The following is a 16,537-nucleotide window of genomic DNA, read 5'->3' as shown; positions in this document are numbered from 1 at the left end:
CGTTCTGAGCGGGAATGTCAGCGCTGGCACTGGTGGCACAAGCCCGCAACCCGGTCAGGGACAGCGGGCTGGGCATCGTCCCACAGCAGCCCCGTGGCGTGTAACAAGTCGCTCTCGAACACAGAGCTGCCTTTCACACCGCCAGACGCCTTTCCCGTCTGTCCCGCCTGGCACCCATCATGCAGCACCCTAATTCTCGGCATCTCTTGAAGCACGTTAATGTGTTTACAGACGTACTGAGCACGTGTAGCTCAGCTCACCCCAACGTTCCCCCTCTGCTCCTGTGGCAGGTGCCCACTTTCCCCAGCCAGGCACCTGCCATGGCACCATCTCTCACTGTGCCACCACTGCAGAGCCAGATTGTTTTCCTTCATCCTTGGATCTTCGCGCCATCCTTCCTCCTCTCGTTATCCTGTGTGTGACGTTAATTGTGCTGGCAAGTTTTGGATCAGCCTTCTCAAGATGGGAGAACTCAGGGACTACCAGGTCTTACAGAGCTTTGGGTTTCCTTTTTCACTCAAGCAAACCAGTTATTTCCACGAAATAGTGAAGCAGAAGTCAAGCAGAGCAGGTCTGATGATCCCAAGAGTCTTAATTTCTACACTTAGTTCTTGCCACAACTCCACTTGCCAGAGCATGTCCTGGTTGGGCTGATGCACAGGAGCACTGTTCCCTCTGTTTGCGTTGCCATCTGTTCCTGGTAGGAAGTGTAGGGAGAGGACCCATGCACACACTGCTCCTGCAACGTGAGGAGGAATGAAACCACCAGCAGGGGTGGTTTTCCAGTGATTTGATCACCTCTTAATTTCAGAACATTTCTAAGTTATTTTGATACCACACAATGCAACTTCATCAGTGGACAGAGCATTCCAAGACCGTTACTCCCTTTCATTTTTCTTTCATTGAGCAGAAATAATTCTCAGATATTTCCCATTAGAGAGGAAATCCTAACTACCACTATGAACCTAAAGGCTATTTTTGCAACACTTGTATGTGTGTGTTCCCTCACACAGACGGAACCTGAAATGAGTTGTCACGTAAGTTCAGTATCGTTAAAGCCAAGGTTGTGCCGCTGCCAATGGCACCGCTGTGTGCCCGCAGGAGGGAGCTGCGAGGGGAGGTGCGGGCAGCAGCAGGATTGCGGAGGTGCGGGCAGGAGCAGGATTGCGGAGGTGCGGGCAGGATTGCGGAGGTGCGGGCAGCAGCAGGATTGCGGAGGTGCGGGCAGGACCGCGGGAGGTGCGGGCAGCAGCAGGATCAGCCCCGGAGGTGCGGGCAGGGTCACCACGGAAGGTGCGGGCAGGGTCACGGCGCTCCCGCTGCTCCCGGCTGCTGCTGCAGCCTCCGGGACCTCAGAGATCCCGCACAGGAACAGGGCAGCACCACCAGTGTCTGACTGATGTCACACCCAGGACATGGCAAGATTCCAGGGATACGTGAAACTGCTTCTGATTTTCCACCACCTATCTCTTCCTTCACCGGTTCTTTTTTTATCCAGTGTATAACACAGGGACGATTAGAGCTTTTTTTATGAAAAAGAGGCACAGCAGCATTTACAATATAATTACAAAATAGCAACAAAGACAAGGATGAAGGCTGTAGCAGACAAAACACTTCAGCACTAATTGTTTTATGATCCTGACATGAGACAAGACATCTTTTTACATATGTTCTTCTCAGTGCTCATCCACCCTATTGTTTTGGGATCAATTGTTTTGCACTGTCAAAAATTACTTAAATTAAAACACAGGGCATGGTTTAAATAGGTTTTAAATTGAGAATTTTATACTGAATTTGGTGTATAATTGACAACATTAGAAAATACGAACAGAAATACTCTTAGTCATTAAAAATAATATTACGGTTTGAGTAGATGATGATAATGGCAACATATTTAGACAATTTTCCTCCACACATTTGTAAATATTTATTTCCTCAAATGTTATTTAAAAAGCCTTTGGAATTTTTGAAAATTTTGCATTTGAAATCGTAGCTGATATCTCTCTTACAGTAGCTTTATTTGTCCTGGCAGACAATTGTGTATATGCTCCTTAAAATACATGAATATTATTCTATTGTGAAACATTACTATATTCCAGCTACATTTTATTTCATTCTTGCATCTTTTTTGGTTTACCTAGTATGCAGTGTGTTTGTTTTTAAAGAGAAAAAGATAACTTACATCATGCTACAAATACCCAACACTTTGCAGGTATGGATTCTCCCCTGAGAGTGGGAAGAGAGCAACATGGAATATTCTGAAACATTAGTTCAACAAAAGAAACTTATGATGAAACATAGGGCAAAGGAATGAAGTTAATAACAGACAACTTATTAGAAGAATTCTCAGTTTGATACATAGTACTGCAGTGCTGAGTTGTATACAGAATAGTTACAAATGCACCTCACAGAGCAGGATGGAAGAAAATAATAAATGGCAGTGAAAATAACCCATTATAAATCTTTCCATACCTCTGATAAAATAATGAATCATACAGCTGAGGCTTAGATCAGTCTTAATATTACTCCATGCTCTATCACCTTGTCTTCTCTCACCATTACAATTGCTGTTGAAAGCCTTTTTCTTAGACAACAAGAAGAAATCATTATTTAAGATTGTTTGGGAAACTGCCTGAATGTGTGTATTGTGTGTGTGCTGCACTGAGGGAGGATTATTCTCCTTTGTGGATGGGGAGTGGCAGGGTAATCACGCTGATGCAATACCAGAAAGTTCTACTCACCATGACACAGACTATCAACATTACAGAGACAATAATTATTGCCCCCTTTGTAGGATCTTTCATCCCCAATTATTACTGTGCTCTGCAACTGACAGCTCATGAATGAAGCCACAGAGAAGCAGAGAAGAGCCAGTGTACACTCTGTACAGGGAAACAAGCAGAACACCTGGCAGTGATTCATAGGTGTGCTCCCTTACTCACACATGACACCTCCAGCTGACAGGGGTTCTGTTCAGCTGCCTGCAGGACACAGCATGTACAATTCTGAGGGCAAAAGTAACCCTCTGTTCTTAACAATGATGGAAAAACTGGTTCAGGGTGAAAAGCTGTAACTGGAATTCACAGTCACTGGAAAACCAGGGGTTGGACTAAAGTGCAAAAGCCAATTTTATGTGAAGCAAAGGTGTGAAGGGTCAGAGGGAGGAATAAAGTTTTCAGCATATTGCACTCTTCTTTCTTTCGATAATTTCTACTAAAACCAGAAGCAAACCCCCCCAAACCTCACACAAAACAGAGAAAACTTACTGGAGAAAATGGGGTTTCCAGATGCTTTTACATCTTAAAATAGCTGACATAATTGTCTGTAAGAATTGTAATTAAGGCTTGACCCTAATTTGAGTTGGTGGCAAAAGTCAGGTATTTAATGATGTGGTATTAGGTACAGAGTAATTGGCAGAAAGAAGTCAATGTTAGACAGCAATGAGCATCCAAAATTCCTTTCTGGACTCAAGTTCCACCTGTGGTGTTATTCACCTTTCTGGCCTGTCACTCTCTGAGCCCCTCTGCCCTCCTGTTTTTAAATCCAGACAGTGGATTTTATTCCAGCTGTTTGGACAGTAGCTATCACTTCTCACCTAACAGTTGCCTGAGATTCCAAGTTTTTTGCTTAATGATCTTTGAATTCTTTAGTTGACATCTCTTTGCAAGGTAATGGACCACATATTTTTAATTGGGGAAAGTGACACTATTGCTGTAGAAGAAATTCAGAGATCTTCACTGAACTTGGGGAAGTACCATGACAGAAAATGAATGTTAGAAAATATTCTAATCCACAAGTAATGGATAGATATTCCAAGCAAACAGTTCTGGCATTATTAACTTCCTGAGTGTTGAAAAAATCCTGTACTTGCATGTGATATGTACACTGTTCAAATATAGCAGTCAGTCTGCTCTAGAGGAACCAAAGCCAGCAATAAAAAAGGAACCACAGCTTTTAAATGTCAGCATTTGCTGCATCAGAGAGAACAGATTGAAGGAGCATAAAAATCAAAAGTTAGTATGTAAATCTTTACATTATTAATAAAGCATTGTAAAAGAAATGCATCCCATTCATGTGATTCTAGCATAGATGATTTCTCTGGTACATGAATAAAACAGAAACAAGTCCTGTATTTTCTTTAGGTAGTTCTGATCAATCTCTCTTCTGTCAAGAATTTCAGTTACAAAAACCAAATCAGGCTCTGCATTCAGTGATGTCTGCCCTCAGGTTCAGCAAGCAGTAACAGACAGTGCTTCCACTGTTGTGGAAGGCCATGGGACTACACACAGTGATCCCTGTATGTGCCTGGGAGCGTTTGGAATAGAAGCATCATTATATATTTATAAACAAGGACCTGAGACCTCTCTCTGTGTTTTTCTCTTCAGTTTTTTATCCCCTTTAACTCCCTCAGCAGAAATATGGGAATAAGCCTTTTATAGGCATCACATAGTGCCCTGAGGTGAGGCATTGCTGAAACACACAGACATGGAAGCTGCAAGTGCCCCTCAACTTCCAGCTTGACATCAAGCATTTCACAGGAAGGAGCCTTAAAATAGCAAGAAAAAGGCTATAAAGGTTTAACCATGACACAAACCCATTTGGTATTACTAGTTTTGCTGCCTTCCATTGTCCAGTCATTTTTCACACGAATAAAACCCAAAGCTACAATCTGTGATGTGGCCCCTGATTTCCTTAGAAAGATTTAATGTTTGTTTTGCTCCAGACTTGCAGACAAGCTTATGGACTTCAGCAGAACTGGGACCTAAAAAAGGACCAAAGCTTGTGTGGTTGGTTTGTCTGAGAACAGATGGAATGGGAAGAAGCCCACTTCCTCCTGTCACAGCTGTGACTCACATCCCAGCTGAACAGCTTCTCTGGCTGTGGAGAGCAAGACAAAAACCAGACAAATAGCACATGAGATCAAAGCCAGAAATTAAAATCAGGGGTTCATCACATAGCATGGTCAACACTTGAAACAGAAATGCACATTTATTACAGAAATAAGACAATTATTAAAAAGTGATTATATATTCTAGTCTATTACTCACTGGCACCATTTGTGGAAATCCTGAAGAACTTTTAAGAGTGATAGATATAATAAATAAATACAAAATAGCTTATTTTGGCATAAATAGAATATACAAATTGTATGAAAACCTACAGTGTTTTTCCCCCAGTGATTTGATACTGATAAGCTGCAAAGTTACAATTTTGGTGAAGAGGAAAACTTCTCAAAATAAGGTATTTGATTTACTCTCCACTTCCTAAATATAAAAATTACAAAATTGTTCTGTTTGTAAAACACTCTAGGCTAACAGTGACATACATCAACCACCTTCTGTTTTACCCAGAGATCCAGCTGGGTATTTTGGGGTATTTCTGGATATTTCTGCTTACTGCTGGCACTTGGGTATTTTGAATTATTGTGAGACCCTGTAATAAACTGATTAAAAATACCTGTCCCTGTGTTTCTGTGTGTAACACTGCCATAACCCAGCAGCTGGTGTGGGAGCTGTCCCTGCTGTCAGTGCCCTGTCCTGTGTGTCACTGTCACTTGCACATGTCCTGTTGTGCCAGCCCAGTGGGTTGTGGCATTTTCTGAGAGGTTTTGGAGAGGGAGGGCTCTCAAATGGCATCACAAACTCCGTGCTTTTGTCACCAGGGACAATAAATCTCTGAGGGTGCCTGGGAGTGTCCTGGCAGGTCACTGCTGGGAAGGAAGGCAGGGTGGCAGCAGACAGGACACCACACTGACGACAAATTTCCTTTCCCGAAATCCCCACTCACAAGAAGGGGTTTGTTGGAATTCTCTGGTGATTTTTTTTTTTTTTAACTGAACTTTCATTCTATTCAATCTAAAATATTTGTCTTTTCCCCTCTTCCAAGTGCCTGTTTGAACTCAGGCTTTTGCAATCAGTTAATGCAATTTTTGCTTTGGATATAAAAGGCACCAGAAAGAAAGAACTGTAAGCATGAATAACCCTAAACTCTGTCTCATTTGCACACTCACTGCTCACAGTTTATCTGTGTCATTTTTAGTTCTTGGAGACCTGACCTCAAGGACAAGGATTGTTCTGTGTCATGCTGCAGGGCCAAAAAAAGGAATTTTTTCATAAACCTAAACCACTAAATATTATGGATATACACTGAGAAAGCTTAAGGGGATGCTTTGAAAAATGTAACAACTCAGTAATGTTGAGTCACAACATTTTTTCCTTGAATAGAGGAATATCTGAATACCTGAGAAAAAATTTTAGGTAAAATGAAATAGAACATGAACAGTTTAGAGAAGATAAAGATGTTCTCTGATGCAACAGAAAAACAAAAATCAGGGCTGAGAAGGAAAAGTGAGATGATGGCATTAAAGTGATGGGAAATGATCTCTACAGCTGCAAATTGCATGTCAATAGTTTTGGTTTCTGCATAATAAAGTAATCAGTGTTTTAGCTAAATTGAAAATGATTTTACCACCATGACAGAGCTGAAATCAAAAGAGGAAGTGTGGGATGCCTTTGAGGTTTAGTTTCACTATCAAAATAATTAGCTAATTTCCAAATCTTCAAGTGACAAAATCTGGTAAATCTCTTCAATTGGTATTCAATTGCATTATCTGCTAATTTCTTTGTTGGAAAGCTAAAGAGTGTTTTATCAATCTCACTATTTAATGAAATAATTAGATCCAAATAAACACTGATGCTAACTTGTTATTATGACCTAATTTAGTAATTATATTGCCTATTTTAGTGTAGAAAGTAATTTACTCTTAATCAAGATTTGAAAATCGATACTGTGTCACTCATGTTGCAATGTGCAACAGGAGCCAGAACTAATGAGACTGGCAGACATCTACTGGTAAATATAAAGTTAATCTGCTTCCTGATTTAACCTTTGTGCATCCTACATGGTTTTCCAATTAGTAATGTAAAGCTGCTAAATGTCCTGCTCTGGAATGATTCTGTCTCTATCAGCTCGATTCTGTGTCAATAAAATAGTGTTTTATAAGAAGTTTAGGTCAATGTATTGATTTTTCTGTTTCATTTCAGTTACTGAAAGTCGATTGAATGGAAACTGTAAAGAACAGTCCTAGGGCAAAAAAAATGGGGCCATGTCCAAAAATGATATTGCTCAACTGTTCATCTGTTGGGACATTTTTGCCTACTTGAAAAGTGTCATGATGGTAATTTATCTCAAAGACCTACCTAGGAAATGTTTGCAAAACGGTTTTAAAATTTTGTGTGTAACTCAGATGTGAACAGTGTATTTTTAATTCATTATGTAACTCAAACATTGGCTTGAAAGGCAAAGTAAGCATTTCCTTGTGACAGTAGCTGGCTCATTTATCACATGTCAGTGTAAAAAACAAAATAACAAAAAATGCATCCAAACCCAGAAACCATCGTTGACATTTCACACTGAAAGAGAGTGGGTTTAGATGTTAGGAGAAAATTCCCCATGTGAGGGAGGTGAGGCCCTGGCACAGGCTGCCAGAGAAGCCGTGGCTGTCCCAGCCCTGGCAGTGACCAAGGCCAGGCCGGATGGGTTTGAACAACCTGGGACAGTGCCAGGTGTTCCTGGGTGGGACTGGGGGGCCTGAAAGGCCCTTCCAACCCAAACCCTTCCATCGTTCTACGACATCCATCAGTGCAGGTGTCACTGAGCAGGCCCGAGAGCACACCTGGCTCAGGCCCTCACAAAACAAGTTGTTTTGCGGTAACCCAGGGGAGGTTAAAGCTGGGTGTCAGCAGCAGAACATTGCTCGAGCGGGCGGCGGGGCTGGAACGGCTCCCCAGGGAAGCGGCTACAGCACCAAACCTGACAGAAAATGTCCGGACAACGCTCTCAGGCCCACAGCGGGACTCCTGGGGATTGCTCTGTGCGGGGCCAGCAGCGGGACTCGATGAGGGCCGTGCTGGCCCCACAAGCATCACACCGGTACCGACACCGACACCGGCACCGGGGGCCGGGCCGAGGGGCGGCGCGTGAGGGCGGGGCCGCTCCCGTTCCAACGGCCCGCCCCGCCCGCCTCCCGCGCATGCGCATCCAGCAGAGCCGCGCGCTGCGGCAGCCCGGCCCGGCCCGGCCGGCGCACGCGCGGTGCTGACGCGCGGCCGCGCGCCCCGCCCGGCGGGCACGCGCAGCGCGGGGAGGCGGCGGCGGCGCCCGGGCGCGGCGCGGCCGCGGGAGCGGGGGCGGGTTTATGGCGGCGGCTCTGTCCGCACTCGCTGCCAGGCTCTCCCAGTCGGCCGCGGCCAGGTCCTACGGCGTGTTCTGCAAGGGGCTCACCAGGACCCTCCTCATCTTCTTCGACCTGGCCTGGAAGCTCCGCATCAACTTCCCCTACCTCTACATCGTCGCCTCCATGATGCTCAACGTGCGGCTGCAGGTGGGCGGGGGGGCCGGGCCGGGCTCGTGTCCCGGTGTCACCGGCCGGGCCCGGGGGCGGTTCGCAGCCGCTCCCCGGTAACGGCGGAGCGCCCCCGAAGGAGCGCCCGTCGGTGCGGCGCGGCGGGGGCTGTGCCTGCCCCGTGTCACCGGGCAGTGTCGCTTGGCTCTGCACGGACGCAGCCCCGGAGCTTTGCCCTTGCCGGTGGCCGGGGGCGAGTGCCCCGCTGGGCTGCTCGCTCTGCGCGTCAGCAGCAAACCCGCCGCTTTGCTGTGCCTTTGCCTAAGCCATAGCTGACTTAAATACTGGGAATAAATCGTGAATATGTGCACTTTGATAGCACGGTCCTGACACCTTGTAAGGAGCAGAGAAAACAATTTCCTTCCTCGGTTGATTGGGGTTTTTTTGAAATCAAGAACAGTTGCAGCACGGAAAATGCACAGTTTTAAATATCAATGTTATTGCATGAAGAAGATGCTTCAGATTGAATTTGTATCTCTCCTGTTTTGAGCCTGTTTCTACAAAACTTGGAACTCTCTAACACAGCTTTGACCTGTTGTAGGGTTGGAGTTTCATTGTTTTTGTGATGAAATAAAAGATTTACTTTTACCTTAACTGGCAGCAGGAACAGGCTGTGCGCTGTTGCTACAAACATCTGTTCTAGCCAGGATCAGACACTCTTTCTCCTCGTAAACATAGCTGTAATGAAAATTTTGACATCTGGCCAGTGGCCAAGGGCTGAAAAACAAGTCTGGTTAGGGTTTGTTACTTGTAAAAGGTAATTTGAAATGGGAAGAGGTCAAAATGTGGCATCTCCTATTTTTGTTGTTGCGATTTGCCCTAAAATTCTGAAGCTTGAAAATGAGCCAGATGGCCAGGAGTTGTACACGTAGCTTGGTAACCCTGGCAGCTGAAAAAGCCTTGCCTTTGCTGGTTATCAGTGTTGGTACAGAATGGCTCTCCTGGAACACCACCAGCTTTCCTTTGTGCTACAGCTGATTCCCGCTAACTGTGCTGGGCCAGCCAGTCTGACCTGTTCCCTCCGGGAAGCTTTTGTTGATTTCCAGTGTTGTGTGCCTGATTTCAGCTTGCACTTCTGTTTACTTAATTAATTAAGGATTACTTTAATAGTAACCTTCCATGTTAAGCCTCTAATCAGCCCCAGCCTGTCCACTGGTGAAGGGAAATGCTGCTGTTACACAGCGAATCTCTCTGGCTGCTCCTTTGCTGACTCACTTTCATGCCTGCCACCAAAAGAGAGCTTGTAGCAGATTAAACTGAAACTATAGACGGGCAGCTGGTGTTTGGGCACACTTCCTACCCCTCTGGATGTGCTCAAGCAGCCTGTAGGGAGACTTGTCTGCTGGGACAACTGTTACTTTCTGTAGCTGGCTTATTCTTTATGTGAAAGATTTTTAATTGTTTTTGGTTCAGTACACTGGGAACCAGGAAACTGGGTTAGCAGTGTAATAACTTCCTGCATTCTTTCTCTTTAGGTCCATATTGAGATCCATTGACTTGTGACTTGGTGTGCTGCTTCTGCTGTATGCTGCAACTAGAGTCAGTCACTCTTGTTCAAATCCAGCCTGTTGTGAAGCATCAAAGCTGTGCTCGTGTGCTCTAGGACTATGAAGAAAGAAGATTTTACCCAGAAACGAGTATGTGACAATGGCCCAGATCACCACAAGCCAGCAGCTCATCTGACACACGTGCATTCCATGTTGGACAGTTCTCAAAATCATAGTAGCAGTTTACAAGAATTACATAACACCAGGAATTTTTCTCTCTTTAATACTATACCTCTGTCTTCTGTTGGCAAGGAAATGCCTCTGAGCTTCAGTGAATCAGCAGGGACGAACTCTAGTGCAGCTGCTCCTTGGAAGGATTCATTTCATCTGCATTTTTCTCCTGGGAAAGACAATCTCCATAGGGTTTCTCACTGCATTGGTGGCATTTCAGTAACAGGCTGGCTGGAAGAAGCTTGGAGCATCTCTGGAGACTTCAGCTCAGGCTGCCCAGGAGACAACTTTCTATGTTTTGCACAATTCTGGCTGGGAAATTTGCAGTATAATAAAAACCTGTGGTTTCTGGAATTAGAAATGAGCAGTAGCAAAGAGAATGAATTGCAGTTTGTATTTTTTAAAGTATTGGAGCTTGGTGGACTTCCTGATTCCTGTTCTAATCTGGTTGCCTCTCTGAACAACTCTGCTATGGGACTCTCAAACAACCAGAAACCATGTGTTTTCCTTTGTTGCTTAAACCTTGTATCTTCAGAGCAAACACTTGGATATGAGCAAATGCTTATGAATATACAGTATGTGACTAATAATTTTCACATCATACAGCTAGTAAACTCTGTGCTAGCTTTTGCACTAGTAGGTCTCTGGTATGCAGTAGTGAAGGTAAAAAAGTACTGAGGTTTGAATAACGACTATTTTTAATATTAGCAGAAGATAAGAGAGACGAGGTTACAGTTTGGGTTTTAGTGAGAATTAGCTGAAGCAAAAACTATAGTTGTATAATTGCTAGTTAAACTGGCTGATGGAAGACTTTTTTTTTGAAGGAATAGCTGCATCTGAGTGTAAAGAACTTCATCATTTTCAGATCTGGGACTTCTGCAGGTCTGCTGATAACACTAAACTAGAACCTGATTTGATTAGCACAGATACTTTGTTTTCTATAGAGTTTGTACTAGTGGAGTGTTCTGGCTACTACTATTTATACCCATTTCCAATGAAACTTGTTTCTTGTAGAATTGAATTCCTGCTCTGAACCAACAGCAGCTGATGTATCAGTCCTTAAAACACTTTGAACTGGAAAGCTGTTGGGAGGGTGGTCTTCAATACAGCATAACTGTCAGCAGTGTTCTTTCCAAGGATGGTACTGCTCTAATTTAACAATGCTTTGTGAGCTTTATTGTGCTACAATAGACACTGTAAACAACTTTCTAAAACAATTCTTTTTCCTTGAAAGAGTGATTGTTATTACTGAAGTACAGTAACAGCTTCTGGGCCTTTTGGCTTTGGGACAGGTTTGCCAAAGAACAGGGCAAGGATGCTGGAATCCATAGAGCTGCTGGTGAATAGAAATTTGAGGAATAGGCTCCTGGTGGCACTTCAGTGGAGAAACTCATCCTGCAGTAGGTCAAACTTTGATGTCCAAAATCCTCAGCAGGGGCATTGCTGTAGATCAGCTTAATGTGCTCTGAAGGCTCACATCAAGAGGGAGGTATTGGTGTGAGGGTTTGGATGCATTTTCAGCTTCCCCTTGACTCTGACTTAAAAGTGAGGACTTAATGTGGAGTAAAGTGGTTCACACATCCATTTTGGGTATCCTTTCTGCCAGCTGGTCTTGCTTCATCTTGGAAAGAGAAGAAGTGATGTTGTACTTAGTTTGAACTGAACTTAGCTGGAAAGCCAGTACTTTCCAGTGTGGTGGTTATTGAACTGTTAGCACACATGTAGAGAAGTCCCTGATTATGAAGATAAGATGCTGATTATGAGTCTTAGGGAGAGAAGTGCTGAAATTTTTAAATCTTATTTGAGTGCTGAAAATAAGATATATTACTTTTTATGTGAAGTGATACATTGTGTTTTCATGATCCCCATTGGCTGATTGTTTCTTTTGGATACTAAAAGAGATGAAAAGCCACTTACTTTCATTTAGAAAATAACTTTTCCCTGGTGTGCTTTTAAATGATTGCTTAACTTGTAGACTTTTGACCATGCAATCACCTGTCACAAAGTGACTGAAAGTCCCAAAATAATAGTGGATTATGTATCATAAGTAATTACTCTGACAGCAGCAGTTCCCTCTCAGTCAAGCCATCCACTCTCATCTCCACTGCTGTAATTTATCAGCCTTGCAGTGAGTGGTATTAACACAGGTTAGCACGTGGTGTTGCAGAGGTTCAAGATTCCTGAAGTGATGTGGATCTGACATCCCAGAACACCAGAAACAGACACTTCCCCAGATGTCTGTGGCTTGGAGTCACGGTGTTAAGCTGCTGTCTGCCTGTATCTTGACCCAGAAAACACTTGGCAGAGTTGAGGGTAGAAGAATGAAGGCTGGGAGGGGTTGGAGCTTGTTTAAGCTGTCTTGATTGCTAAAGACAACGTTGTGCAACTCCATATTAATCTCTATGCAGCTCCACAGGTACAGCCATACCCTCCATGTATGGTGAGCCTTACTTTAAAATGTGCACAAACACAGTTCTGCACCCAAAACTTGAGTGCTTGGACTTCCTGTACAAAGGATCCATTGGCACAGCTGTACCTGCAGTTGTTACTTGAGACCTTGTTTGTACAGCTGACTGCTTGGCCTGGAACATTCTCTGCTGTGTGTCATTTGGGAACCACAGTTCTGTACAAGAACTTGGAGGTGAGATTGTCAGGTTAATAGGCAAGAGGAGTAGCTAAAGGCATAAAACCACAGTTTTTAATGCACCTTTTTCTCATGGTGATTTCAAAGGGGAGGAAATGAAACATGAGAGACACCACCAATAAACTAGAATTTAACTGTGTGTACAGCAGAGTGCCAAGGGTTCTCTCCTTATCGATGACGAGCCTATGGAGGAGGAGATCTTGGAATATTGAATTGTGTTACATGTCACAGTCCAGCTAATACAGTCCTGTTTTAAGCAAATTCTTGTTTGAATGTGTGGCCTTTCATTACTTATTACAGGATCACTTTAAATACAATACAGCTAAGTGAAATGATGGATGTTTGTTGTGTATTATATGTATATTGACCATAAGATACAAAGAATACTTAAGTAAGTGGATTCAATCCATTTTAAGATAGTTTATGTACCTTGCCTTGAATTTTATTGCTTAAAACCTAAAAGGTAATTTTAACTTGAACATTCCTTCTGAAATTCAAATAAAGCATAGTTTGGTATGTTAAAATCTCATGTAACAGACTGCACTTTAAGCCTGGGGAGGCCATGGATTGAAAGCGCTGTTCTGGCACTAACAGAACTGCTGCCCTGACTGAGGCAATGTTTCAATGGCTTTTCCTGTCTGGAGGGAGAATAAGGAACCCGAAGGATGGCATCCATCCTTTGAAATTATAGATAAATCTAACACTATGTGGTTTAGGCCACTGTTCTCTTCCTACAGATGTTTTGATATTAACTCGTCTCAAAAGATGGAAGGTGTGTCTTGGCCAAGAATTGGTTTGTGTGGAGTTTCATGGCTTCACTGTGTCCAGTGTGGAAAACTTTCCTGAGTTAATGTGCTGTTAGGACTGTCTCAGATGATTATTACAGTACAGAAAAATAACATTCTTAGTAGGGGTAAGGGACCTTTATACTCAACCAAGAGTTGCCTTCATATTTCTGTATTTTTGTCTCTCATCCTTCTCTAGGAAGAGGTTATTTCTAAGCAAAATGTCAGGGTTCTACTAAACAACTTGTGCTATCTGAAATTTCATTGATTAGTGTCCAGATCCTTCCTGCACTACATAGCAAAGTTTTATTTCTGCCATTAGAAAAGAAATAAGAAAATACTCAATATTAAGTGAATTTCCTACTAGTTACACTTGAGTGAAAATTTACTATGTGGTGTACTGCTATGAAAAGAAAATATACTTTTAAATGTGTGCACAGAGCTCTGCATGTAGATAAAAATTGTTTTACCACAGTATGATGTTGGGATGCTTATGAAAATGCTTATTTACTTTCTGACAGTGCAAAATGCAGTAGAGATGGTGCTGTTTCTTCTCCATGTGGTTTTTAGCCAGTGCAATCTCAGCTATTGTGTCTGCATCATCCTGACCAGGGGACAGTTCCAGCTGTAGACATTTTTTAACCTTTTGCTTTTTCAGTGTTGTTGTTTGAGGTTTGGTGGTTTGTTGTTTGTTTGTGGTTTATTTCTCTCTTTTTTTTTTTAAGTTATTATTAGGATTGTAAAGACAGCACTTTCTTAAACTTTGCCAAAGTTTGCTTCCTTTCTCCTTCTCTCCACCTTTGCCCCTTATAGGTATACACATTTAATTTTTGGAAGAAGCAAGCCTGTATGTACTCTCCTAATATATAATCTTATTGTCAGGTTGCTCCTTTTGTTTTTATGGCCTGGTCATGCACATATTTCTCTCACTATAATTTCTCAGCATAAGCATATGCTGATATTTTGTTCCACCTCAGAAACATTGTCCTGTAATTAATTATGCACAACAAATTGACAGAAACCATGTAGAAATGTAAGAGTCCATAGTCTCTCATCAGGGTGTATGACAGGTGGTGTTACTGACAGAGCAGTGTGTAGTCAATGTGACATATTTCTGCTTTTTTTCCTCTTCAAAACAGCTGCTTCAATTAAAATCCAGTATTTAATTCGACTATGTGGTATCTCTGACAGCTGAGAATTGCAGCTAGAATCTGGGGCTTATAAAACACATTAAGGTTAGAACTTAGTGTAACTTTTCAAAAAATTGAAGAGTACATTAAAGAGTAGGTGAATATTTTGAAACCTTTTTTTTTTCCCCCGAAAAGTGCACAGAATAAAATGTGTTCTGCCACTTGTTTCTGTTACAGCCAGTAACTGGGAGTGGGGGGAGAAGCCTTTTTAGACTGCAGAGCCTCTAATCCTCAAGGAAGAGCTGCACTTGCTAGAACTTTAAAATAAACCAAATGTTGCCTATAAAAGTACTGATATTTATGATCAACTGTCATGCTTAAATTACAAGGTCATAGATATCAATCTCCTGACAGTGTGAAAACAAGAGTAATAACTTCAGAAGTGCTAGAATAATGCTATCCTTTACCAGCCTGCACTGGTAAGAGCAAATCCTATTGTATTTTGAAATTAATCCTCTACTGCATCCCAAAATCTCAATTGTCTTAGTATTTTTGGAAGTAGTGATACAAGATTCAGACTAAGATGGTTATTTCATAGTTAATGATGAAATCAATTTAAAAGCTAAAACATTTTAGAAAATGACCAGAGGGACTTCCACAAAGAAAATCTGCCTTGAAAAGGTCTATTTTATTTGTGTGATCTCTATATATGTATAGTCTGTTTTGCAAATTCCTTTCCTTCTTCATGGAAGAATGCTATAAACCTGACAGCAAAAGTGGTCAAAACCCAAACTTGCAAAAGTATCAGTGCTTCATTTTCTGTTTGTAGTCAATTTTAGCTATTATCAAACATAATACCTAAATGTAATTTAAGCTTTTGTTCTTAAAAGTAAGGAAATCCAATATTCAGTGCCTGATTCATTCACTCACTTGAAGTTGAGTGAAACCATTTCTTGAAAATGTGTTCTGCTACCTGATGCTGACTAATTTTATGCTGATACTCAATACTTCCTGTAAACTGTGATGTCATCCCTGCACAACAATTTCAGTCTATGGCCTTGGTCTTTGGGCCTATATTTTTTATTATTATTTTTTATTGCAGTGTGGGAGGTGGAGAAGGCTGGCACAAACCATTTATTTTTTTGTTCCAGAGAAAGATGTTTACAACTTTGAATGTATTTTAAAAATGTCTTGTGACACTTTTAACTTGGGAGAGAAGTTTCCACAGTAGACTTGAAACCTGAAGAGAGGCTTTGGAATATCAGGAGTGCTCCCCAAGCTGCCAGGAGCTGTTGAGGGTGAAGCTGCTCACTCACACCACAGGAGGGAGTTACAGATCAGTCTTTGGAGTATTTTCAGTTAGTACATCTTGGTACAGTGCATTTCAGTTTGCCTTGTCTTATGGATTGTCACTGCAAATAGGTTCATGTGCAAAATCAATACACAGCAGTAATGTATTGTAACTGTTTACATTTGAACTCCGAGTACCAATGGATGGGTTTTGTCAAGCTATTTAAAAACAGAAATAAAAATCTTTTTTTTTAAGACAAGAGGTAGTTTTGGTGCTTCTCATTCCAATTTTCCACTGCATAAATTGTACTTGAAGAGATTGTGTTTCTGACAAGGTGAAGTCAGACAGGGAGTGGCTTTTCCAGAGGTACAATTTGGGAGATGTGTGTTTACAGAAACCAAACAAATTTAAAACCTCTGTGAGGATAAAAGGGCTCAATGCTTGCACCTGAACGTGGAAATCTAGTATGTGAACTCAAAGCTACTTTAATGATGTTAGCCACCAGTAGTTATTAATGGGCATTCTTTTTACACACTTTATTTTAGTGAGAAGCCTTAACAAGCCA

At 42.2% G+C, this 16,537-nt stretch overlaps 1 protein-coding gene across 1 annotated transcript; it reads left to right on the top strand.

Annotated features, from left to right (window-relative positions):
• Positions 1–8,194: 8,194 nt before the first annotated feature.
• Positions 8,195–16,231, top strand: LOC132080865 (small integral membrane protein 10-like protein 2A). The gene is made up of 2 exons (XM_059484229.1): positions 8,195–8,383; positions 9,880–16,231. The coding sequence occupies exons 1-2, from the start codon at positions 8,198–8,200 to the stop codon at positions 9,898–9,900; spliced, it is 207 nt and encodes a 68-aa protein (XP_059340212.1). The 5' UTR covers positions 8,195–8,197; the 3' UTR covers positions 9,901–16,231.
• Positions 16,232–16,537: the final 306 nt, after the last annotated feature.

The sequence above is a fragment of the Ammospiza nelsoni genome, chromosome 17 (genome assembly GCF_027579445.1).
Source record: "Ammospiza nelsoni isolate bAmmNel1 chromosome 17, bAmmNel1.pri, whole genome shotgun sequence".
Taxonomy (NCBI): domain Eukaryota; kingdom Metazoa; phylum Chordata; class Aves; order Passeriformes; family Passerellidae; genus Ammospiza; species Ammospiza nelsoni.
This window is presented reverse-complemented; position numbering and strand designations above follow the sequence as displayed.